This window comes from Platalea leucorodia, assembly GCF_965183815.1.
Source record: "Platalea leucorodia genome assembly, chromosome: 1".
Lineage (NCBI taxonomy): Eukaryota > Metazoa > Chordata > Aves > Pelecaniformes > Threskiornithidae > Platalea > Platalea leucorodia.
In genome coordinates, this window is record NC_138823.1 from 77823676 (window position 1) to 77849283 (window position 25608).

A 25608-nucleotide genomic window follows, 5' to 3' on the forward strand; every position below is an offset into this window, starting at 1 on the left:
CTAGGTGACCTCCAGAGGCCCCTGTCAACCTTCTGTATTTCTGTGATGTTATAATCAGAAAAACTTTCAGTGACTGACTGGCTCCTGATGTGCTGTCCTCAGCTGCTGTCTGTAGCAGGTGTTCATCTGCACCCTCAGACTGGCTCACCTCTCCGTGGCGAGTATGTGGAACCTACAAGGCTGCCTAATTGAACACACAATTCCTGTAGCATTTCAAAAAAAGCTGCTGAGAACCATCCTTCAGCTAGCTCACCTTGAATCATTTAAGTTACCTGCTACCTGGCTTTACATCCTATGTGTCTGCATCCAGCACCATGGGTGTTACTGAACAGTTTCTGTTCTGTCTTCCTTTCTCCCGCTTACTTCTGCCTTTTTCTTTGGGTGAAGAAACTAATCAAATGCTGATATGTTAGCAAGTGGGTTTCAAAAAAAATTTTAGGAAGTTTTAATTATGCTGGTTGTCATTACATTCATGTTTCTTATTGGGAGATGCTACCATATTTAATCCAGTGCTATAACTTAGTGTTAGGTTCATTTTGCTGTTTGCTACCATGCAGGGCGTGGAGTTTCATTCCCCAGGAGATTTTGCATTTGTAAAAATTCAGACGATGGAGAATGAAGAGTTGAAAATGCGAAGTTTTCTACAGGGTAAAATGGCTTTAAAAATCCACTTGGAACGTCTGAAACAGACATTTTTAGTATTTCAGGCCGTTTCCCCAATTCCCTCTTGACTGCCCTAGAGTGTCAGCTGAAGATAAGGGCAGACAGCAGGACAGTGTACCAGACTGACAGCTGGCCAGGGAGACATTCAGACCTACAAGGGCAAGAAATCCTGGTAACACAACGTTCAGGGTATCACCTTGTTGCACAAGTTAGCTGGTGAATTTGAAGCCTGAGAAGCCACAGGAACAGAGGTTTAGGGGTTGGTTCTCAAGAGCCTCCCCGAGAGATTTCTAGGTTGAGGAAAAGATTCAGGGGAGGCTAACAGAAGTCTTACTGCTGTGTTCCTAAGGACACTTTTTTTATCCTCCAATAAGCTGGTATTTTCCAGAAAAAAAGCATTCTATGAGAGTATTTTGTGGACAGATATTTTTTTTTTTAAAATATTAGAAAGAAAATACTATACTCTCTTTGGTGCTCGGTCATTCTGCTCATGAGCATTTTGATGTGAAATTCCTCTCCTATGATCTTGCTGTAATGAAACAACTAGCTCAGGATCCCTTCAGAGCTGCTGAGGACCTGCAGACTTCCAGAAAACTATTCTGGGTGGGATACTATTCAATCGGTAGCTATTGGTTTAGGTCCAGCTACAAAGAATTGCAGAAGGACCTTACAAGACTGAGCAACTGGGGGATAAAACAGCAAATGAAACTCAATACCGATAAAAGTGATTTATGTGGGGAAAAATAATGCTAACATCACAAGTAAGACAACAGGTTCTCAATGGCTGATCAGAACATAATAACGAGGTTATGATATGCAATTCCACTGAAACCTCAGCTTGATATTTAGTAGCATTAAAAAACACCAACCAGACGACTGGAGGACAGAACAGAGAGCACGCGCTTGCACAAATGCCACATCCTAAGCATCATGTGCGGTTCTGGTTCCCCCACCTGGAAAAGGACATAAAAACTGAGAAAAGTTCAGAAACATCTGATAAAGATGATGAAAGGCTTGGAGTAGTCTCCATATAGAGAACACGCAAGTAAGCTAGGACTCTTCAGCTTGGAAAAAAGGTGACTGATAAGGGATATGACAAGAAGACAAAAAAATCACAAGTGTCCTGAAGAAACTAGTCAGCGATCAGTTGCGCGTTGTCTCTTCCAATGCAAGAAGTGGGGATCATCGAACAAAACTATTAGGAGCCAAAATAACCAAACGGAGGTAACTCTTCACACAGCAGGTAAGATCCTGGGGCTCCCTGCCACAGGATGTTACGAGCGCTAAAAGTTTACATGGTCGCAGGGAGCGATTGGTAATTTAACAGAGGAGAAATGTACAAAGGACCATTAAACCCAAAGACAACATCTCTGGTCCAAGAAATCCCTGGAGTCTGGGAGAATATTCTGGGCAAGGATCATTGTATGTTTGCCCCGTTCCCATAAAAATTGTAAGAATTGTTTTGGCTACTGTTCATACTGGTTTTCCCATTAGGAGCAGGCAAAAGTCCATTGCTAACACACCTGAAAGCCTTTGAGCTACACAAAAAGAAAACTGAGGAGCAGTCAATAATTTCAAGGGATGGCAAATGGAAAACGGGAGTGGAAGATGCAAAGATTCAGAAATACAAAGAGGAATACAGGTGAGGCGGGAGCGTATGGGCACGTTCCTGAGGGATGGTTCGGTGACGGAGTGCCTGGAGTTACCCATCCTGCCAAAGCCACACATGGGTAGCTCATCTAAAGAAAAAAGTAGGATTATAGGCAAATACCTATGTAGCCAACAGCCTGCTTAAATATAACTGAACGGGAATGCCAAGTGCAGAAGTAAGAAACTTAATTTAAACTAGTAACACAAGGAGCCACACCGTAAAAAGTAAACCAGATTTTAGTCAAAACACAATACTCAGGTTTGTTTAAGAAACACAGAGCAACAAATTAAATAATAATTACATACAACCATGTGTTTGACACAAGGATCAGCGGTAGACGTGGAAAATCCACCTGGAGAGACAGAGGCACGGACACCCTGCGAGCAACACCGCACCTCGAGGGTACGTACGCACGGCGCCGCGCTGCCCTCGGTCCCTCCGAAAGGGTCCCCAGGCGCAGGCAGCACGGTGCCTCGCGCCCCTGCGCGGGCTGCAGGTCCCCCCACGCCGCTCGCTGACTGACTGCCCCGAAGGCCAGCTGCAAAGCGGGGCGGCAAAAACATGCGGCGCTACGAGCGCACCAGCCGACTTTACCAGCGTGTTTGTGGGGAATAACAGAGCCGCTGTTGTATCCCTGCCGCTTTGCTGGGGGTTGTTTACAGGATCTGTCCTGGAGAGAGAGCAGGGCAAGACGGTGCGCCCAGCGCGCCCAGCTCAGCTCTGGCAGCAAGGCGGCACGAGCACACCGCCGCTTGTTTGCCCGGCTGGAGTTTTCCCACTGGAAGAAAGAAACGCACCGATTTCCCTTTGCTGCAGCCTCGGATAGGGGTTGTTACAGGACCTAAATTGCTTTCTTTTACTGCTAAGAATAAATATGAAGTTTATAGGCAGGAATTTTTCAAGGGGTCTGTGTACTTTGAGAAGTCTCATTGACTTTTAATAGGATCCAGACATTTAAGAAAAAAATAAATCACCCCGGTAGCACTAGATTATGGTATATTAATTTCATGGCGAACTAAAGTATGAAAACTCTAACAAACTTCCAAAGCAATGACTAACATTAGGTAAATACTGAAGAAAAAGCTACAAAGGAGTATCCCATGTGGTGTTTTCCCTCCTTTTCTTTCTAGGTTTTTCAGTCAACAGATTATTTTCTGAAGGCTCCAGCAGCTTCTCCTGAGGGCATCTCTAAGCAGAACATAAACAGACTATTCATTTGGGTGCAGGAAATTTTTCTTTGTTTCCCCTCTATCACATATAAAACCCCCTGCCATCACTGCAAACATCTGCAGTCCTGTGTTTCTAAAAACCAGCATTAACTAGAGAAATCTCACATTTAATAGGGACTGCTTACAAGGAGGGACTTAATAATTTGTGAACTTCAAACCTCGTGACTTTTAAGACTTTTACATTTTCAAATTTAACACAATTGTGTATCACTTCATCTTCCTTTTAAATTATTTGCAGCAACCCACATTGAAAACCACCCAAGCACCTGACCATCGGAGCCGCCATAGCACATAGCTCAGTAGAGACAGACGGACAAAATGCACCCCGTTCCATTGAGCTCCCAGCCTGGGAAGCTAGGACAGCATTTTCAGCCACTACCTAGGGTTCTGGGCATCTTCCTTGCTGGCAATCAAGGCAAGAGTAACTGGGACAGAGCAACTGGTGTAAGCAAACTCGCAGTATTTAAAAAAAAAAATAAATAAAAATCTGCAGTCTCTGGGGTTTTTTGTGAGATACGGAGTAAAACTGCTGATCGGCACAAGAAAATTAGACTTCCAGTTTCTTGGCTGAAATCTCCCATTTGCACTTGACAGGGAAAAAAAAAAAACTCCAGAAAGCCAAGAGCAAAGCAAAATTTCATAGATAATGCAGGAAAATGGGACTACTCAAAGGATTTAAAATGATGCAGATGTGGGCTCTTATTCTACTACAAGTTTAAGTTATACTCGGTTTCAGTCAGTTTATGATCCAAGAGCCTACTTTTCTTTAGCTCCCAGATAAAAGCTTTCTACTCTCATTTTAGTCTGCCAGTGGTAAGCTCAGTCAAAAAAAATAATCAGGGCTGTTCATTTTCTATACAGTTAGCTTTTTGCTGATTTAATTGTCTGGATTGTCTGTATCAACAAGTATTCTTATCAGCTTAACTTGTCATAAAATCATATCCTTAGCAGCGTCACTGGCTGAAACGAAGCTTAAACTGCTGCTCGGGGACATTAGTAGATACAGCGACAGCAGGCATAATTCAAAACAAATTCTGGTTTCTTCATGTAAGTTTTAACACTTGACCTTCTGATAATTTATGGAGATCATTAGAGCATAAAAAGATGAAATGAATTAAAATCAATCATCCTCAGAGTTGAGTACTGCAGACTGATGGTGATGAGGACTTAAAAATGACACTGGTCTTCCACCCTTCTTTCATTTCAAACGCCCAATATGTCAGAATAAATGCAAAGATAAGAAAACCAATGTTCAGTTTCATGCTTGAAGTTTCAAGTTGCTGTAATTTTTTTCCTCAAATACTTTTAAGAATTAAAAATTATACTCTGCATACACCTCCATTCAAAAGAATATTCTACGATGCTGCTCTTAGGCTAGGGAACTGCCAAAAAAGAGCCTGCCCAATTGCAGCTCCCAATTCAAAGAACAAACTCAAACCTTAACAAAATACAAGGGCAAGAACTGATTTTTTATTAACCTATTTTACGGACTCTCAAGAGGAAAACGAGTCCTGCCAATGGTTCTTCACTGCATGAGACTAATATCTCATCAGAGGACATGGCATTATTTCACTTTTATGTCTCTCCCTCAAGAATATTCCCTTTGATGAAGTAGTTCAAGGGCAGGCATCAGAAAGTCTGTTGTAGCAAGGTAAAGCAAATGCATCCAAGCCACATTAGGCCTTCATCACTAAAAGTACACACAGTAAAATTTAGTTTGACAAGCAACACAAATATTTGCATCACCATGGTCCTAGTGGAGGACAATGCCTTGTACCACTGGTCACCTTCCTTTCAGGTCAACTTGATACAAGTACAAAGGGTATTGCCGAAACTAAGCCACAAAGGATGGAATTTATATTGTAAGTTTCTGAGGTAGCCAACTATTTTTTTTTTTTAAGTCAGATTAAGTAAATTACCCTTTTGGACCTAAATAACCTCTTTTAAACATCTACTATACAACAATACATATACCACCACACTTTCTTTTTTTTTTTAACTATTATTTCAGCTATAAACAAGTATCTTGCAAAATTTAGAGATGACTCACACTTGAAGTAGTGACAGAAAAACAGATGACCGCAGTAGATTTGAGGGACAGTCACAGACTCTTAAACAGGCACATTACAAGATACGAGTCTGAGGCATGCTCAGCATACCTGAAGATCTAGTTAGAGGACATTTATTAGCTGTGCCTGTCAAGCAATTCAGTACTCTGAAGAAGAACCTCAGACATCAGTCTCTGGCAAAATGCCTTCTGCATCTTTTTTTTCCAGGATGCTGTGCATGGTTTTATTTTGAATAAATGTTGACCAGGTTGTTAGTTAGATATCCTATACACGCATTTGTATGCATACTCACACTGATTCCCTTATCCATTAAAGGACCTGCATAAGTAGTAATCAGATTGGGTGGCAGGTGGAGTAAGCAACCTTAAGAGAAAAAATGTTTTTCTAGAACTTGTGTGCTTTGAATGAAACCCCAGTTTTTCCTTCTGAAGGAATTCTTGACCAGTTACGCAGGCAGTTCATTTGTACATACCATTATTCCATTTCAAATACGGGCTTTATATTTTACTGGTGCATGGTCCATTGCCAGCAACAGACACACAAACCCACTGGTAACATGGAGCTTAAAATGGTAAAAAGACGACACATTTGAAAAGAAATCTCTTTATAGTTTTCATTTAAAAAATAAAATAGGTGAAACTTTAAAAGAGGAACATCCCATTCCAACCAAAATTTTAAAATATACTTCCATGCTAAAAGCGAAAGTCTGGATATGAGCCTCATGGAAGCTGCCAAGTAATAGAGAAAGAAACTTAATCTTTCACATTACTTGTATCCGTGTCTTTGCTTTCCTGGCTTACATGACTGTTGGTATTTTTACTAGATTGATCTAAATCCTCAATTTTATTTTCCACTTCCATAGCAGTGCTTTCCACAGGACTGTGGGAAGGTTCTTCACCTATTTCTGCTTCCATTTTTGTGACTAAATCATGTTCTTTATCTTCCATATCCATTCCTTCCTCTGTTTGTGCCAGGCTTTGCTGAACTTCTCCCTCCGTTTTACTTTCTGATTCCTCCTCTTTCCTCTTTGCTTTGAACACTTCAACTCCCATCATTCTCAGGTAATGAAGTCTCTCATTCTTGGGCACAAAGGCACGGAGTGATGTCTTTCCTTGCCAACCACACAGCACTATAGGACACTGAAGATCATCAGGTTTTCTACAAACAAGCAGTTACGTTCGGTCAACTATGAGAAAGTTAATCTTCAAAACTTAATTTTATAGCCATATCCTGATAAAAGTGCACAACCTTTAATAATGAATGCATTTTATAACTATTTGTAGAAGACGCCAAGTACATTGGTCTTAATTTCAATATCTAAACAGGTACCTGCTTGTCTACAAGCAATCAAGCAAAAAAAAAATAAAGCTCAACGTTATTAAATTTCTGCAACAGGCAAAATAATTTTCTGGCTCTGGTTTCAAAACTAATAAGCAACAGCAAGATGAAAGTTGACATTTAAAAAGTTCTCAAGAGCTTCTGATACTACTTTGTCAACAAAAATGAACAATGAAAAAGTTTAACTGTTTCTATTCCAAATGCTGGACTTCACAGGGAAACAAACAAACAAACATGCAGTGATACTGTGGAACTCTGGCAGAACCACTAGCTCTCCTTTATAAAGTTAAATCCTACAGTTGTTTTGAGAATACACAGGCAAGATAGCTTCTTTCCCTGTTATACTCTCGGTATGCTGTCTGGCTTTACTGTTGACCTCACTGCATCTCCATGCCTACACTTCTGTTTTCGCTGAGCGAAAGCAAATTCTTGTCCAAGTTTTAAAACTGCATAAATGGAAAAAAACGCATCTACTTACTCAGGGTCTGGGTCATACTTCAGAACTATACTTCCCATCGCTACAGAGAAGGGGGTGGGGGGAACAAAATCAAAACAGATGTGTTACTTTGGTACAGTGTTAAAATTATTGTAATCTGAAAACATTCAAGAAAACAAGTTTTTAGACAGCCACACACCATAAGCTGGTTAGCAGTTATCTACATCAGTACAGTAAACTGTAGACAATACTAGTTTTTCTTCCTTTTTTTTTTTTTCAGACCAAAGTAGTTATATGGTTACAAAAGCAATTGCCAACCCTGCCCCCTCCCAAACCCCAAACAAACAAATTAAAATACAAACCCACATAGTGGATTAATTTCCTCGGTGAATCTAACAAGGAACTTTTACTTAAGTAAAACGAACATAACAGTATGCCAGCCCAAACTTTAGAAAAATTTTTCTTCCCATTTTGTCTCATCTAACACTGACGTACACGGACCAGCAATGACTTGGAAATAAAACAACAAACGACTGAAAACCAGTCTTCATTTCTTCAAGCATAGAGGAAATAAAAATTTAATGAGTAGACACTGCTCCCCATATTTAAGAAAATCAAATCTGAATAACTATATTTGATACATAAAGTCATGACAAACGATTGCAGATGACAAACAAACGGTTTCAGCTGGAGCACTAACAGGCGTAAAGATCAGTAGTGTATATAAAAATCTTTGTTCATCAGATATTTTAAACGCTGCCTCACAGCATTGCTTCACGGAAGTCACAAGTTTGGCAACTCTTCTGTTCTCTGGAGTTCATAAACCTTAAAGGCTGTGATTAGAAAGGACTACAGTTTCTAGTAGCACACTGGGTTTCAGTAATGCTTACTTACCTAATTAACAAGTATATTTAAGATAAATTTAGTCAAAATTTTTAGCAAACAGAGTTTATGTTACAGGATTTTCATAGTCTTCCATGTACTGTATAATAATAATTTTGTCATAGCACAAGTTAGAAGCCTTACCCATGTCTTTGACTTTCTTCTGTGTTTCACTGCTGAATTTACTTAAGAACGGATTTTCCTGGGTTAGCAGAATTTTAACATCTTCTATGCAGACATTTATAATCCTTGCATGAATGAATGGGTACAGAGTATAAATTCCCTGTTTAATAAATAAATATAATTGTTTCAAAATGCAGTCTCTCCTTTCTGAAGGAAAAATGTTAAAAAGACTATGTCCTTTAGCTAATATCAGAAAACAATTTTCACATTTTAAACCATACTGAAAATGCAAGTTGTCAGTAATTTGACAAAGTTAATGCCAGCTGTGCTATAGGCTCTAGAGGAAACCAAGTATCTCCTTTGAAAATACAATGCTATGTAATTACCTCTTGTGCTAATCTGAATGCACATCCAAACTGTTCACCATCACTGTTGCGAGACCAGACTTTTATCCCTGTGTTAATAACCTGCAAACAGAAAAGCCAATAAGCATCATTAAGGAGTATAAATCCTAAATTACCACTCTGAACTTTGTTTTTCCTCAACTGTTTGACTAAAAGGAGGAAGAAAGGATAATTCTGCCATAGCGTTTGTTCATTTGCACTGGACACTGAATTAAATTCATGTGAAAATTCATTCAAGGGAAAAAGGAATTCCCATTGCCAAAACATAGTTCTCTCTCAACACCTTTTACTCCTTTTACTCCTTTCCATGTTGAAAACTGAACGCTGAGAAAGTGTTAGTCTTAAAACGAGGGCAATGAACTATTAAGATCTGATTTTAATTTTAGTATGAGTAAGAATTTTCTGGGTGATTCTGGGAAAGTCAATCAAGGACGGGATTTTAAAAATGCACAAGTGCTTAATATTAGGACACTATATCCTTTGTGGTACTCAGCATCTCACTGCCTAATTTAATGCACCAGTTTCTTAAAATTTTGTCAATTATAGAGTCATTTCCTGCATGTGGGATAAAAGGATAATTATTTATCCAATTCAAAGATCTGTTGCAAAGATGTAATGAATATCCTTGGAAATTTTCACAGTTTGACTAGACGAGGCCCTGAATCATATCTGATTTGGCTTTGAAGTTAGCCCTGCTTGGGGCAGGAAGAAAGCCAGACTAGATGACCTCATTCTCACTTAAATTATTCAACAACTTTTAAGACAAATCTTTAGCATTTGCAAGGCATTTCCATGGGGAGTCATATAAAACAAATTATCATTTTTCCCTCTAATTCACAAAAACTACTTCTTAGCCCATTATCATTCAGCTTAACAACTTTTCAAAATATTCAGTTGCTGAAATTACTTTGAAACAATGTCCCCATGTAAGACAGCCAGCTAATAATTCAGCTAAAGTTATCCATTATTTTTGATAGGCTGTCAAAGCTCTTTTTACTTTTATAATTAAGGGGCTTATAAATACAACAGTGTCAATGTAAACTTGTGAAGGTACCTGAAGACCACATAACAATGCTGGTACACATGCAGCAGTTATATATTCCCTTCCTCTACTTTTAAGATCCCTTCCATCTGCCAAAAAACATACCAATTTTAATCTTGTAGACTGTTCTTTACCTCTCAGAGACAACTCTTCATCTCTTTAACAGAGGAGGGATAGAGAGGAAAACATTCATTCAGATGCAAAAAAAAAAAAAAAAAGGCCTATCAGAGGGCTGATCCTCTATATAAACAATAAGCTTGGCAATAAAGTTCAAGGAGACATCCACTGATGCTTATGATCTCCGTTGTGAAAACCTGAAGAGATGAACCATACCTTCATCTTTTCACTGTTGTTCAGCAGCACATTCCTTAGCTCCTTAGAAACCATGTACAGCTGTCTCTTCTTTCCTTCTTGAGTTCGAGTTAGTAAATTCATCTTGGGAAATGATGGGTCCAATGCATAAAACTTCCTGTGGCCATAATACTTGCTTTTATTAAGTGAACAATGAAGTTACATACTCAAAATGCATAGGTTAGCCCATTTCCTCTAGACATCTCTGCGAACACTTAACACTTCTGCTCCAGAACTCAAAGATGTGACTTTCTAAGATTCATGACATTAGAAAAGACAAGCTGTCATATACACTAAGATACACTCAAAAATTTCCAGTGCAAACTATAGTTGGCTATTTTCCTTTAAGAGGAGTTTAAGTGTTGAGGAGAGGAACACCTGTTAGGGAAAAAGTTTTATGTATGACCAACTAGACCCATCTTTTGTGATGAACTGAACTACTAATATTCCTAAACTACTAGAAATCTTACTGCCAAATCAGAAACATGTTTTTCTTACTGGATAGGAAGGAATAATGGATCATCTTCAGGGAGAAACACAAAAGGGTCTTCTTTAAAACCAAACAACTTCATTTTTTTAGATGGCGGTGGTCTAAAAAGAAAATACCGTTGCACTGTCAATTTTACTTGGTTTAAAAACTTGTATAAGTTTACAGCACTTGGTACAGTTTACAGTACTTTAAGTACTTGGTTTAAAATCAGTATATTCAGTTCATTTAGTCAACACATGCGTTATGGTAACAATAGTATGCCAAACAGAATACTGACATTTTCCTGTGCTTCACTAAAACAACACTACCCACAATTTAACTTCTTAAAATGAGGAAGTGAAAGCAGTGCTTGAAAACAGAAACCACAAAAAACAAGTAAATAGAGATTTCTGAGGGAGTTATTGTGAAGACAAAGATCTTCAAAAGGTTAACTTCCGAAAATAGTCTTTTCCTTAACAGAGAAGAAAGGACTAACAGACTTTGCAAATGCTAATAAGAAAAGTGGTTGTTTTCCTAACTTGCTGAAATACCAGACAGAAAATGTGGAAATGTAGGACAATCGAGCATATTCATTAACTCTTCTTGATCGACTTCTAAATGAGTCCAACAACAAAAGAACTATAGAATAGCCAGCAATTACGAAGCTGTCACAGGACAAATACTTAGACATGGTCTCTTACCCACATACTCCTTCCTTTTTGCTTTGCTCAGTGTCTGAATTCTGCAATTCTTGCATTTTCTTAGACTCTTCATTTTCAGCAAGTGTTGGTTCTTCAGGAATACATTCAGATCCATTACCTGAATCAGCTGTTGTCACTTCAGTATCTCCTGTTCTTTGTGGTAATTTCTGATGAACCTATTTCAAATTACAGTATTTTCAACAAAGCAAAAGTAGTCTCTAACTTGTAACAAAAGGTACCCCCGTTCTCTCTTTGCATGTGCTTAATTCTTATCAATTTGCATATAAGTGTTTAAACAGATACATTTAGAGAGTTAATCTGATTAAGTCAAGATATCATTGTAAGTTGCATTTACCTCTAGTGCTGCTCTGGACAATTTCTTACGAACTGTCCAAGAAAGCTATTTTTGTACCATTTACAAAATCATGTTCAAGCACTCACAGAGAAGACTATTTTAAGTCAGGACCTGCTGTTTTCCTCCTAGCGCTCCAAGTGACACACACATCCTGCTGCTGCACACTTTCTGTAAGAGTGCTACAACATTAAACTTAGAACAGCATAAACTATTTGGATGACGCTTCCTTCTGAATAAATGCTTTTTCCCCTACTGCTGCATACATTTGACTCATAAGGTGTTCTAATGAAGCAAATAAAATAAACAGCTAAAAGGGAATCACACAAGAAGTTTCTCTCAAATCATGTCAACAGGATTTTAAAGACAATTGACAACAAATGGATTAAAGTCAGATGGCTGAAGCTGCTGCTGCTCCTAACAGTTTTACTGTTCCTGCTGCTTATCTGCTAGACTAATCTGCTAGTGAATCACTCCTGAGCAACCAGCCACAGAGTAAGACAAACTGAAATCAGAATTAGCTTACAACATGGCAGAAACAAGCCTTCAGCAGAGGGACCACACACACAGCTGAAGGAAGCGACAGCTCCAGCTACTCAATCTAATCTGCTTCTGTAATTCTTTCAAAGCCTTAATTTTAGGTTCAAGTTTTATCTCGCTATTTTATTATGATTTCAAAATCCCCTCCTCCTTTTTTTTTTTTCTATTTTGAAAGGAGATTTTTTTTTTTTTAAAGTTCTTAAGGGATTTAGGAATTTATTTTTAATTGACACACTGAACTATAACTGAAGGGCAGATACAAACCAGTTATAGTATGTTTTCTATTATGTAAGCTTTCAAAAACATTCCAGAAATGTTATTAAAATTTAACATTTTAGCTCTTTTAAAAGAAGTTACCTTAGGCTGGCGTTTATTCCATGGCATTGGAGATTTTTTTATTAATACAGCCACAAAGAAACCTCCTGTGTTCTGGTGATGTGGCAATATCCTAAGGCTAGGGAAAAAAAAAAATGTTGCAGTGTATTCATCATTAGCATTCAGGCTCTCACAAAGTACTAGAAGTGTCACATTTATATTTACTTTCAGGGTAAACTAAGTATTCCTAGTAGGATTGCACAGATTCAATTTATCAAGCTAGAAACAGGATCTAAAATAGAGCATTCTGGCAAAATAACTTGCATCAGTGCAACGCATTTATTTCACCATTCACATCTGAGCTTTAATGACTCATTTCTAAACATTATTTTTAGAATAGCTATGGAAAGTCTTTCATAGAAAATAAGTCACACTGTTAAAATGTTAAAGTTTTACATACTTTTCGAGTAATTTTGGCTATGTATCTCTATTGGATGCAAAGAATTTGACCTGTTTATGTGAGTACTTACTCCTTGTAAGCAACTTTCAATAATTTCTTTCAGTTCACTGGAATTTAAACATTGTGTACTGCCATTATCTATGAAGCAATCAAAAGATACTCAGACCTATACAAGCATAGGTCTATACTGCAACACATTCCTAATCTGACCTCCTAATTATAATTTGCCCACCACCATACAAGGTAACCATCAAAACCTCATAAAATCTACTCTGGGAAAACTTACCAACGCTCTAGATTCATTGCCTTTAGCTTCTCTTCGTCTTTTACTGGAAACATAGTGGGACGTATTTGTGTTTGTCTATTTGAAGGCACATCTTTCCACTCTTCAAACCACTGTCCATCTTTCAGCATTACCTTCAAAGGAGTAAATATAAATACTGTGAAGAATATGGGTCACCATTTTACAAGTTTTAATTAAAATACTTTCAAACCAAGGTTCAGATGCCAAAAAGAGAAGTTATTTTCTGGTATAGTGAATTAAGTTCTTTAAAGTGTACTGTTCCTATGTGCATTTTATGCATGTACTTAAGAGTAGGAGATTCTTGCCAGCTGTACCTCTTTGCTCCACTTTTTATGCTTCAAAAAGTGTGCAGTCAAGTAAAGACTGGTGCAGAATCAACTGCAGTGATCTCTGTTAACCTTCCAGAACATACAGAACACCAAAATCCAAAGGAAGGACAGTGGTGGAATATACAAGAAGATTAGTAAGCCATCAGATTTAGGATACATTACTTCTTTTTCTGCCAGAGACTGACTGTGACACATTCTGCTATAGGCAGCTTCCAAGCAGTATACAAAGGAAAAGGGCTACTGCCGTGTAGTAGAGATTAGAAAGGAGGAATCCCAAATTCATTACATAAGACAGGTGGAAGAGTGCAAGACAACAGCTTGGTGAGCATACAGCCCCATGAAACAGCTCTACATAGGCCACAGATAGAGATGTTTTCAAGGAAAGTTACTGAAGAACCATGTCCCCATGAATTTCCTAGTGTCTGTCTCTTTGTCCAGGACTCAGAACACATCTATAAATCCACTCCAAGATACTGTGTGGACATAACATCACCTCATTCTATCTAAGGGTCAAAGCTTTTGAAGGATGCTTAAGATACAAGCAGAAGGTTAGAGCCACAACTCTACACAGCAAGGCATTCTGAATGCTCTTTAAGCAGGAATACCAAAGTGGGAAAAAAAAAACCAGGGAAAATTTGACTTCAGCACTTTAGATGGCTGGTTCTGTACTGGATGTAAGAAAGGTCCCATCCAGCAATTTGTGGGGCAAATGAATAAAAATAATGACTGAAATGAAGGCCCATTTTTGTCGTTAAGGAAACAAAATAGAGAAGTCACAGTGATGGTGACTTCAGGACTGGCAAGTATGATGAAGTGTTTTCATACATCTCGCTGTGATTGTCTTGAAGGTTTAATTAAGTGTTCTACTGGAAACTGAAATGTAAGATTTATCTAGATTACAATTTCACTAGGAATGTTAGAACACAGGTTTCAGCGTCATGAAGCCTGGCATTTCTCAACCACTAATCAGATCACACCTAAAATATTGTGCCTTTGCATGTTCCTGAAATAGAAATGACTGTACTTCCAGAATTAGTATTTCAAGTCCAAATATGCTGTATGTCAGTTTGCTAGATGGAGACAAGATGGACTGCGATTCTGAACTGCTCTTCTTTGGAAGTCAAAAGTTCAGCCCGAGAGAAACAAACTACAGGACTGATAAATAACTGGAAGTACAAACAAGTCCAGAACTATTTTGGATGTACTAGAACAACTGCCTAACAGCCCTGCTCTGTTCAGTTTTGGTTTACCAGTCTAACCACACAATGTAACTGCTGGAATGGCAAAGCATCAAAGAACGTGCTGAAGTCTTCTCTACTGCACATTTTGCTAGCTTCGTATTAGGGTAGAACGAAGACTAAAAGTGTTGCAGAAGTAGATGAACATATCTGAAGTTAAAAAGATCTCTTCCTTCAAGATTCTGAAATAACTCATTTGAGCTCACTCATCGCCTGGCTTAAGGAGAGAGTACTGAATGCTATTTCCAAGCACCTAAGTGTCCCTTGAACAAAACTTTTTTTTTCTTTTTTCCCCTGTGTTTCCAGAGATTTACAGTCAACTGATATAAAGGAATATTCAATGCAATCACTAAGTCCCAGAGCTCCCAATGAACAGACGTTTCACCAGGAAACAAAAAAGACCGCACCAAGTAAAAACACCATCAAAGCAAGCAAATACATTCAATGATGAGCTAGCCAATGAGGCTTGGGAAAAACAGAGTAGCAGCAAATAAGGGCTGAAGAAAATCTTGCAAAGTTTCAACAGATTTTATTAGCCTACTTTTTAAAATGCCCATTAGGGAGATTTATATTTCAACTGCAAACACAGAAATAAAGGTTACAGGGAATACAATATACTCGTTATGACCTTTATGTATATATTTTGTAGTCTTATACAGTACAAAAAAAAAAAAGTAAAATTAAGATCATAGAGCCATAATCATGCATTTTGCATTTATCCTTCAGATATAAGCATACAATTTAAACTTCTGTAACTGTAAGAAGAAAGAAATCAGCTAGTTTCTAAGCTGGATTTCCAATGACAGAACATTTATTATTTTTAGTCCACGCATCTTGTTCATTAGCCTGCACACAGGCACAAACCTGCACACTGTACTGCTGCAAGAGACTAGTGAAACGGTGAGAGAAGACAGAACAACCAACGGTATTGCAAAGGCACACGCTCATAATTAAAATTTCATCAGAGCTTCTTTCCCTACTACCAGGATGGCCTTCTGTGCTTCTTGATTATACTCTTAACAGAAAGCTGAAGCAGCTTTGGGGTTTTTTGTCCCTCCCTACCAGTCTGTTTCCAGAACTGAAATCACATAAGGCCTGGAACAGGATTCTATTAATATTCTACGATTACTCACATAACTGCAGTTTTCACAGCTTATTTCCAGAAAGGGTTTAACAGCTTTTACTTCCAAATGATTCAAATGGATCAGCTAAAGAACCATAGAATCTAACGCTCACAGACTGTAAAGATGGAGAAGGAGGGATAACTTAAAAAGTGGCTGAAATTATGCTGCCATCTACAGGCCACATGCTGCATGCAATAAAAAAGGGAATTATATTAAGAAAATATAGAAGGTACAGCAAAGAAAGCTAGAAGAAAAAGAAGAAAGCAGATGAGGAGACAACAACTTACCATCAGAAAGATTTTTAGCCCTCTCCCCTACAATACTATATTGTCTACAACTCTAAACAGCAAATCACTATCATTACTTCAGCTCAATCTAATGTTCTGAAATTTTACACTTCAAAATTTCCCTAATTTAACACTCTACGATAGACCAAGAAATATCAGGTAAGTACCTTCCACTTTGTAATTCCTGGCATCCTCTTCAAACCAGGCAACTCAGAAGAGACATCAGCAAGTTCTAAGGCACCTGAAACCCCAAGAACATAAACATTCTTGAAAACAGAATTTAGAGTTGTGCTCCTAATTAACTTTTATGCAAACAGTTTTCCTTCAAGTTTTTAGAGCATTTTAAGACCATTGCTTTTTAAGCCTCTAAAGAACAAAATGTTATACAATTACTACCGTGTAAATTAACAAGAAAGGTGGTAAGAACTGTTCGTAATAACACAGAAGTTTGCAACCTATAAATTAACCAAAATATAACGGTTAGATACTTTTTGTAGCAGCTGCACAGAATAATACTTTACAGCCTGTATAGTTAAACATCAGTGTTCCAGGCAATGCTGTCATAGAATTTTTTATTCTCACTCACTTAGTATTTGGATTTACTACGCTGATTAAGTATTTTTCTGAGAAGTACTCTTTTGGAATGACTAAGTCTTTTAAAATGCTTGATATATTCTGATTTTATGGACTTACAATCTTAATATATTCCAGTGTGAGAGGAAAAAGAATTTATTATTTTTTAAATGGAAAATTCCAAACTGTTCAACAGGAAGGTAAGTACTATCAACCTAACAGGACAAAAGGCTATGTGCTTAAAATGTGTCAGATTACTACAAGAAACATCAACAGACTATAATTTAATCTACTGAATAAAAACTTTAAACTGCCCCAAGTCCAGAAAGAATGATATGAAAACTTACTGTTTAAATAGGTGATCTCTCTAGAGAAGAATAACCTTAAAATTTCTTTTTTGTGATTCTGAATACTTAAGTTATTTAACAATTAGGTAGGCTTTTCCTCATGTTGTACACAATTTATCAACCCGTTCTACATGACTAACCATTTACTCTTACAGTGACAGTTTAAGTAAGTCTTTTAAATAAATGATACATGAATTTATAGACAAATTCCAAAATGACATTTCGAATCTGATTAAACTTGATGCTTGTGCCTGTCCTTCGAATATTCCTGCTTAACTACAGCATGACTTCAACTGATGCCTCAAGACTACATCAGACTGATCAGCCATTAAATGGTCCATCAGAAGTACTACAACTCCCAGTGGAGAAACACGGTAAGTGCAAAGGTATCAGTGACTCCCACCTACTGGTGCACAGTAACATTGCTCTAACTGCTTAAGTACACTCTGGGCTTTTTACTCCTATGGTGTACAGCAGCCATGTCCCATGCTGTGTTTTCCAAAGGAAATACGAATGTCAGACAGGGACTCCAACCAGTGGAATTGGTTAGCAGAAGCCAGGTAACACAGACTGAATTCCATTGATCTGTAGAAGTCTTTTGTGCATCCTTAACAGAACTTCTTCAGGTTTTATATTTGCACCCAATTTAGGCCCATTTAAGAAGACTGCTGATATCAACACCAATTAAATCCTCCTGGTACCAAAAAATTGCTGTAGTTTTGCATACTAGGAGCACGTTACTTACATTAAGCCTATTACTAGTACTATCATACACATATCCTTCTTTGGGCCGAGGGGGAAAAAAAAGAAAAAAAAAAAGAAAAAACAAAAAGATCTCCCCACTCCATCCAAGCTCACATTCTCACCTTGACTCTTTTCCAGCAGAGATGCGATCACAGCCTCATTTTCAATAGGATTCAAAGAACACGTAGAATATACCATTCTCCCGCCTTCTGCCAGCTGTTCAACACCACGGGTTGCAATTCTTAACTGCAATCTAACAGAACATTCTTGGTCTAGCCAGGTATCATTCAGGAACCAGAAAGACTGGCCATCAAATTTCTTACAGGTGAAGCTATACTGCAGACACATAACTCTCCATGGTCTAAGGCAGCACATACTGAGTTCCACAGCTTTTACCAGTACACAAAGTCAGTTTTAAACTAAGTCAGCTTAGTGCAGTCTACACCACAGACACACTCACAATTACACCTACTAAAACAGCAATTAGGTCAAACATTAACACTACTGCATGATAACTTTTAACATAATATTCTGTATTTTGTTCTTTCTAGTGCTCCATCAAATTTATAATAAAGTACTCAACACTAGAAAAATAACCCTCCAAAACCTTACTCTACTCCTCCGAAATCTAGAGTTAAACTGAGGAGCAATCTGACTATTACAAATATTACGGACAACACAGCTTAGCTCACATTGCCCCAGTTTGTTACAAATGCACAGGAAAATGTTCTAAGCTTTTTCATCTGTGTTTAAATTACCGCTTTTTACCACGCACCTGCACTAGGCTAAGTAGTCATTCACCATCAGTTAACATAAATCAGTCTCAGGCAACTGAAACCGTTTGTGTATGATCTCTAACATTCTAAAGACATTAAAACATTACTATTAAATTTTACAAGTTTCTGTATTTTCCAACAGTATTATACCTGCCTAAATGCTAAGAATCCCAACCAAGTGATTTGTTCCCTGTTTTATTAGCTACCTTGTCTAAATTAATTCAATAAATATTAGTATGTCAGATATTCATAAGAACACAAGAAATTTATATTCACACACTCCACTGGAGGTTGACCCCACATCTGAGACACTACATTTTCTCTGAATAGCACATAAGCTCTTGATCTGAGAGAAAAGCAACTTTTCTTAGTCTCTGCTTTGTCAGATATTAACATGTGAATGCATGCAGATGTTAAAGACATGGGAAAAGGAGGAGAGAGAAATGAAAGAAGTGCAGTTGTGTAATAAGCATTTTTACCCATGGAGCTGCAAACTGTTCTGTGTTGTCCACTTCTTCCATACATCAATGTTCTTCCGCATGGTTCCATCTCCACTGTAACAGAGGTTGACCAGATCTGTGTTATTTGTGGGTAAAACTCATTTCATATCCAAGCCATTTATAGCAGCAAAAAATTAACAGTCCCTCTCCCATGTTACCTAGTTCTCCTATGCTGTACCGTTTGTTTCTACATTATCTTTGCATTTCAATATCCTGAGTGTAAGTTCAAAATTTGATGCCCTTCAGCTGACCAAATATAAGTACCACTTGGAATGAAAAAAGTTCATCTTGATTTGGTATCCCCTTACCTAAGACAGTTTAAGGCATTCACACCTGTTTTGGAAGTTACTATAAAGCATAACTCACTAAGCAACTCAAAAAGCATAACTCAGTAACACAAAAATTCTAGCACTGCACTTAGTGCAATAAAATCTGTGTATTGAAGATTACATGCAAAATACCTGCAGGGGACGTCACACAAAATCCTGTCATAGAAGAGGACCTCTTTTCTTCCATCAACATCTATTTGTAGATTAGGAATGCTGGAGGCATCATGATTTACCACCATGATGCATGGACTGTTTAATCTTTTAGCCTGATGAACGAGCAAATAGCAGCGCTTGTTGTCGACATCATTAGCAATTACAAAACCCTCTGGGAACATAAAATAGCGGGAAGATGCTTTACTATTAACAGGTAAATAATTTTACATAGTTTATTGCCTTATCGTCAAAGTTGTGTAAACCTTTCACTACGGATTTTTACTTAAAAGACTACTTACGAACAGAGGACCCCTTGCTGAACATAAAATAACATAAAGTATGTCAAGGTTTAACTGATGTGTCAAATACAGTCTCAAGAGTTCTAGCTTGCATGCAGCGGAAATAGGGCCCTTCAACTTTTCACTCTCAAAGTAAAACCCTTGTAAGAGAGACGACCTCCGCTGCCACCAAAGACAATCTCTGTACATCAGCAGACTTTCAGCAGAACACAGAAAGAATCCACTCCCCCCAGTTTCACAATTTTTACGGACAGTATTTTCTGCAAGTATCTAACTGCAAGTAAAGATTCTGAAGCTTAAAAAAGAAGATAAATATCACAACCATTTTAAGGCTAAAGCAGCTTAATCCAGTGTTTGCAGGATACCACTAAAACACAAGGGCTCATGGGCCACCATCTAAAATTAAGCTCTGATCACATCTACTGTAGCCTGAACTGTGAAGATTTATAATCCATCTCTCTCCTGCAAGCCAAGGAAGCCCACAAAGTTTCAAGGAAAAGGTGGGGTACTTCCCATCTCATTTAACTCAACTACTTTGGGAATTCAGTATGTAGTTAAATGCAGTTACTCATCTGTGATATTAAAAGTAATCTTTTACAAGAAAAAGAGGAAATTGAAAGTCAGAAATGTTTTTGGTAGGTTTTCCAGACTTACTGGGAAAAGGAACATTCATGTCTGCGTGCAGCATTTCAATGAGTTGTGCAGTCTTGGATCCAGGTGCAGCACACATATCTAGAATCTACAAACACCAGAAAATTAAAAAAAAGTACTACCTTGTATTTTTTAAGTACTTGAAAAATTTACTATGCGCTCTTGTTTAAATTAAATATTTTTGCATACAATCGCAGAGTTATGATTGTTCTGAACACCAATTTGCAAAAACACAAAGTACAGTTCTGTTCTTTGTATGCATCATGGAATGCATCTTTATCTCTGAGGGTCTAAAATATAACAAGCACTGGTTTGTAGGGAACAAATATATCAGCTGAAAAAAATCTGAAAAAGAAATCTGAATGTAGATATAGGGATATGGTCCTTTTACCAGTTCACAAGCAATTCTGACTGAAGTTAACTGGAACTTTACACAAACCTTACACACAAACATTAAGGGAAAAGTTACATTCAAGAGCAAGCTGTACTTTTCTTTAACTATCAGTAAATTAATCGGAGACTATCCGACACAGTTGATTACATTGATGTTATAGAAATGAACTGCTATCCCTCCTCACATATTTGCATTTTAATGTAAAAAATCAGGGCAGCACAAACTGGAAAAGTACTTGGGAAGTATTCGAACCGCCATCAGGCAGCAGAACAGAACAGCACAGGCACAAACACCTGATTTCTAGCATATTTCTCCCTCCTGGTTCATCACAAACTTGGCTTGTGATTGAGTCATTCATAGAGTCACTTTCACGGCAAACCATTTGACAGCTAACACTGTTTTCTTAAGTAAGGAAGCTCAGAGCCTTTCCTCTTGCCTAGTTAGATTTTCAGAACTATATGACTCGATCTGTCTTCCGGACCTTTAGCTCCAGTAAAAGCTAGCTCAAATCGTGCAACAGGATAAAAGATGGGGACAGATCAGCTCAGATCCTCGCGCAAGCCCCTGGCATGAACAAGACTAAACTGGCAGACAGACCCCAGAGAAATGCAAAGAGCATTTACTGACAGTTCCAGAGAGCACGTGATAAGCGCTGCCATGCAGCAGTGTTAATGCATCATGAGACATACTCAGTATGAGAGCGTCATATCTGCTGTTTAGAGCAACAGTTGTGATGCTACGGGTTTCAACTTATTTTTGTACATAATAAAAAAGATAATGAAGAATAAGCAAGCCTAAACATGCTCTGAAATTGTCCAGCAAATTGGTGGTGAGGGAAAACTGAACTGTGAAAAGTAGGTTAAAAATTAACACAACTATAGAGAGGTCTGACAGTCATCAAGCTAATCCTTGTGTAAGACAGGAATCAGCACGTACAGATGCACAGAACATGATGGTTAAGCATGAAAAGTAACCTGCAATTCAGGTCATAACAAGCAGCTCAGAAAATAAGGCACTAAGAACCATAAAAGGTCCTAAATGACAACAGCCAAGGCATCGTTAAAGCAGCTATTTGCTGTTTTGTTACAGGAGAGGATAAAGAACTTATTCTGAGTCTGATTTATGAGGAAATCCGTGAAAACTTGCAGGCATTTCTGGAAAGCGCTTGTTGAAATACAGACACCTAAGTTAAACATTCAATGCAAAAAAGGCATACTACTATCTTAGCATATGCAATAGAAGTAAGGTGCGTGCAAAAATATTCTCACAATTTCTGTTTTACATTAAGTCAAACACATTCACTACCTGTTCAGCTCCAGACAAAACTCAAAATGCACCTGAGACACGTTAGGACTGGATCTATCACTCAACTCATTATTCATTTAAGAGAGTTGAGAATACCTTGCCTCACATAACACAGCCATCAGCCCTGTGTCATATGTTAGGCTGGGATGAGAACAGGAGAAAATAAACAAAAAAGTTATGCGTGCTAAGTAATGTTAATATAAAAATAAGTATGTAAAAATGAGCCTCCCTTCGGCTGGGGCTGCACGGCTAGAAGGTGCGTCCCCTGGGTGGTGGATAGGGGATCCCTCTCTGGAGGGTGCACCGGATAAAATTGAAGAAGGTGCCGCGAACCAACGCAGCCTAAGGGAAGGCCACCCTGACAGAAGAACCACTGGCCCTCCAAGTCATGGGGGTTGGGCAGGAGGCCAACTACCTCCTCCCGGAAAAAAAAAAAAAAAAAAAAAAGTTGCAGAAACGACGAGCATCAACTCGGAGATGGAGAAAATCAGTAATGAAGTGAGGAGGAGGAGAGGGAACTGGATCGGTCATGTCTTGAGGAAAAAACCAACAGAAGACTGCGCTGTGGCCCTTGGGACTCCAGAGCACGCAGCCGCAGACCGATCGAAGTGGAAGAACGATGTTCGCGCCTTGTGTGCCTCCTGGCACTGAGAGAATTCAGATTCAGAAAAATGAGTCTCTAAAACCTATAGGTCAGAAGTTTGAAAAACTTAAAGATGTCATGAAAAATTCAAGAAAGAAGTGCACAACATGGTTGCTTGAGATAGCAAGGCACTTCTAACTAGCTCCTTAACTTAACAGATTAAGAGAATAAGGCCACCTCACAGATTCATTTTGCAAACAAACGTAGTGTATGAAAACATCACTAAGGTTAGAACAGGAAGTTTGCTACCAGACATCCCCACTCCTACAATCTGCCATTAGAAAATATCACAGGCATTCCTTAGACACCTCAGTTAAAGTTAGCAATCTATACTCTCTAGCCACCATCAACAGCATGTCGTAGCTCACCCAAATTATTTTGCCTAACAGACTTATAGAGCAGAAGTTTACAACTTCTTCAAAAGGCTCAGAGAGGTGAAAACTACCTGGTAAAGAACATTATCATTTGGATTTGAAAAACTACATCTGTTCACAGTGTGACGGATAGCAGGACGTTAAAAACAGTCACCTTACTTTAAGAGGGAGTTGAAACATGAACATGTAATTTAGATGCAGCTAAATACATTTACACTTAGAAAGTAAGATTACGTAACTACTTAAAAATTAGGTGGCTTTTTTACAGGGCATTACATAAAGCTGAAAAAGCAGATGTTCCCCTGGCAGTCTGTTTGTGATCTGAACACCAGTTGATTGCTGTGGTTTACATGCAGAAAGCGTAAAACGTACCAACACAAAAAAGAATTGTGTATCAGCATTGACGCTGCTGTTGTAATTTGTAGTTTAATCAAGCTATCTTCCAGGACAAAACTCTAGTACACAGTATATTCTAGAGTTACCTTATGATGAGGGTCAACATTAAGCAGCAGAGGTGGGATCATACTAACAGCCTCCTGACGACTGATGTTTCCCTTGAAAGGAAAAAACAAAACCAAAACAAACTCCTTTTTATTCCATCCCAAAAGCATGCATTTCTTTTGTAATACGTTTTTTAAATCTCCATGTAATAAAACAATACAGCAATTGAAAACACACTATTGTAAACTTAGGATTAAATTTTGTTAGCATTTAACAAACAAAACCACAGTATATCGCCCAACTGAAATTTCCGATAATCACATATTTACTCCAATTTTATTCATTCTGCAGACGTAGTTTCTGCTCAAGAGATGAGAAACTGTCTTCAACCAAGTAAGAAACATCCATCGCTACAGGTAAGTCTTGGTATCTACACACATGCACTTTTTACCAGACTCAAACACTTGTTTTCTAACAGCAACTGATTATTTTACAGGGACTCATTTTCACATTCTCAAAGGAAAAAAAAAATTGCAATTAATTTAGGAGAAATATTTGTAACTGCAGCTATGTGCCAGAGTCATGGAATGAATCACTGTCAACAGCAACATAAAATTCAGATTCTTCTGAGCAAAAAGGTACAGTCTCAGTTTCTCATAATGCATTTAAATAAAATGCTGCTCAGGACATGAAAGAAAAAAAAAAAAAAAAAATCAAGCTCTATCCAAAACTTACACATTCTGTCTCGCTAACCAGAAACTGATGAAACCTTTCCAATTGTGGCGACTTGCGTAAGATTTTTCTACTCAAGTTAGTGTGCCAGGCTAACTCTTCTGGATACCTGGGGGGAAAGAGATGGAGAAAGGGCAGCGGCAAAAGAAAGAGACAAACCAATTTGCCAGGCCGGATCTGGAGAACAAGCAGGGTGCCTCGCTTCGCTTCCAGCTCACTCACCAGCTCAGCGACTGCGGCATTTCGACTTTCTGGCCGTCCACCTCGAGGTTCTGCAGCTCTTTGAAGTACTTTTCCTTCAAGCAGTGCAGAATCTCCTTGGCGTGACTGCAGGGGAGGGAGAGACCCGCAGGATCGAGAAGGCCGGATCGAGACCCCCCTCCCCCAGGCAGCGGACCGCCCCCAGGGTGCCTGCCCGATCCTCAGGCCGGCCCCTACCCGCGCCCGCCCCGCGGCCCCTACCTCCGGTAGCCGGTGATGCGCAGCGTGGCGGGCAGCGGCTCCCTCAGCGCCGCCATGAAGGCGCCCCACTCGCCGTCGGGGACGATGCCCAGCTCCCGGTAGTACCGCTCGAACAGCTCGTTCTCCTTCACGATCTCGGGGTAGCCGCCGGTCCAGCCCTGAAACACGCCGCCACCGTCAGCCCGGCGGCCCTGCCGCTCCTCGCCCCGCCCCGGCCCGGCCCGGCCCGGCTCTCACCGCTTGGTCCCCGCCGCCACCGCCGCCGCCCCGCTCCTGCTGCTGCAGCCGCCGGCGGTCCCGTGCCCGGCGGCCCATGGCGGCCAGGCGCCGGCCGAGCCCCGCCACCCACCCCGCCGTCGGGGCGGCCGCTCCCGTCCCTCCCGGCCACAGGGATCGCGGGGCCACGGGGCTGCTGCGGCGCCGCGTGCTCCCGCCGCTCGGCGCGTGCGCGGGCCCGCCCCCGGCGCTCCTTCCGGGCGGCGGCACGTCGCGACGCCGCTGCTGCCGCTGCTGCTGCCGCCGCCCCGCCCCGCCCCGCCCCGCCCCGGCGGAACTTCCGCTCCCAAGCACCACACCCA

General features: G+C 39.4%; 1 protein-coding gene across 1 annotated transcript; it reads right to left on the bottom strand.

Annotated features, from left to right (window-relative positions):
- Positions 1 to 5947: 5947 nt before the first annotated feature.
- NSUN2 (NOP2/Sun RNA methyltransferase 2) lies at positions 5948 to 25349 on the bottom strand. The gene is made up of 19 exons (XM_082310986.1): positions 25268 to 25349; positions 25031 to 25188; positions 24791 to 24895; positions 24572 to 24677; positions 23878 to 23949; positions 20683 to 20767; positions 19709 to 19901; positions 19227 to 19301; positions 18094 to 18224; positions 16475 to 16548; positions 13312 to 13442; positions 12608 to 12704; positions 11359 to 11534; positions 10687 to 10779; positions 10171 to 10306; positions 8778 to 8858; positions 8413 to 8551; positions 7429 to 7468; positions 5948 to 6770 (listed from the first exon to the last, which is right to left on the bottom strand). Exons 1-19 carry the CDS (start codon positions 25343 to 25345, stop codon positions 6365 to 6367), a joined length of 2376 nt encoding a protein of 791 aa, XP_082167112.1. The 5' UTR covers positions 25346 to 25349; the 3' UTR covers positions 5948 to 6364.
- Between the last annotated feature and the right edge of the window lie 259 nt (positions 25350 to 25608).

Bases quoted from the DNA above. Each gene is read 5' to 3' on its own strand.
- NSUN2 (XM_082310986.1), bottom strand. From the start codon at position 25,345: ATGGGCCGCCGGGCACGGGACCGCCGGCGGCTGCAGCAGCAGGAGCGG. The intron at 13,443-16,474 runs GTACTTACCTGA...ACTCCTTTGAAG, and splicing joins CAGGAATTACAAAGTGGAAG to GTAATGCTGAAAGATGGACA. The intron at 10,780-11,358 runs GTAAGAGACCAT...TTTTCTTTTTAG, and splicing joins AAAAAGGAAGGAGTATGTGG to ACCACCGCCATCTAAAAAAA.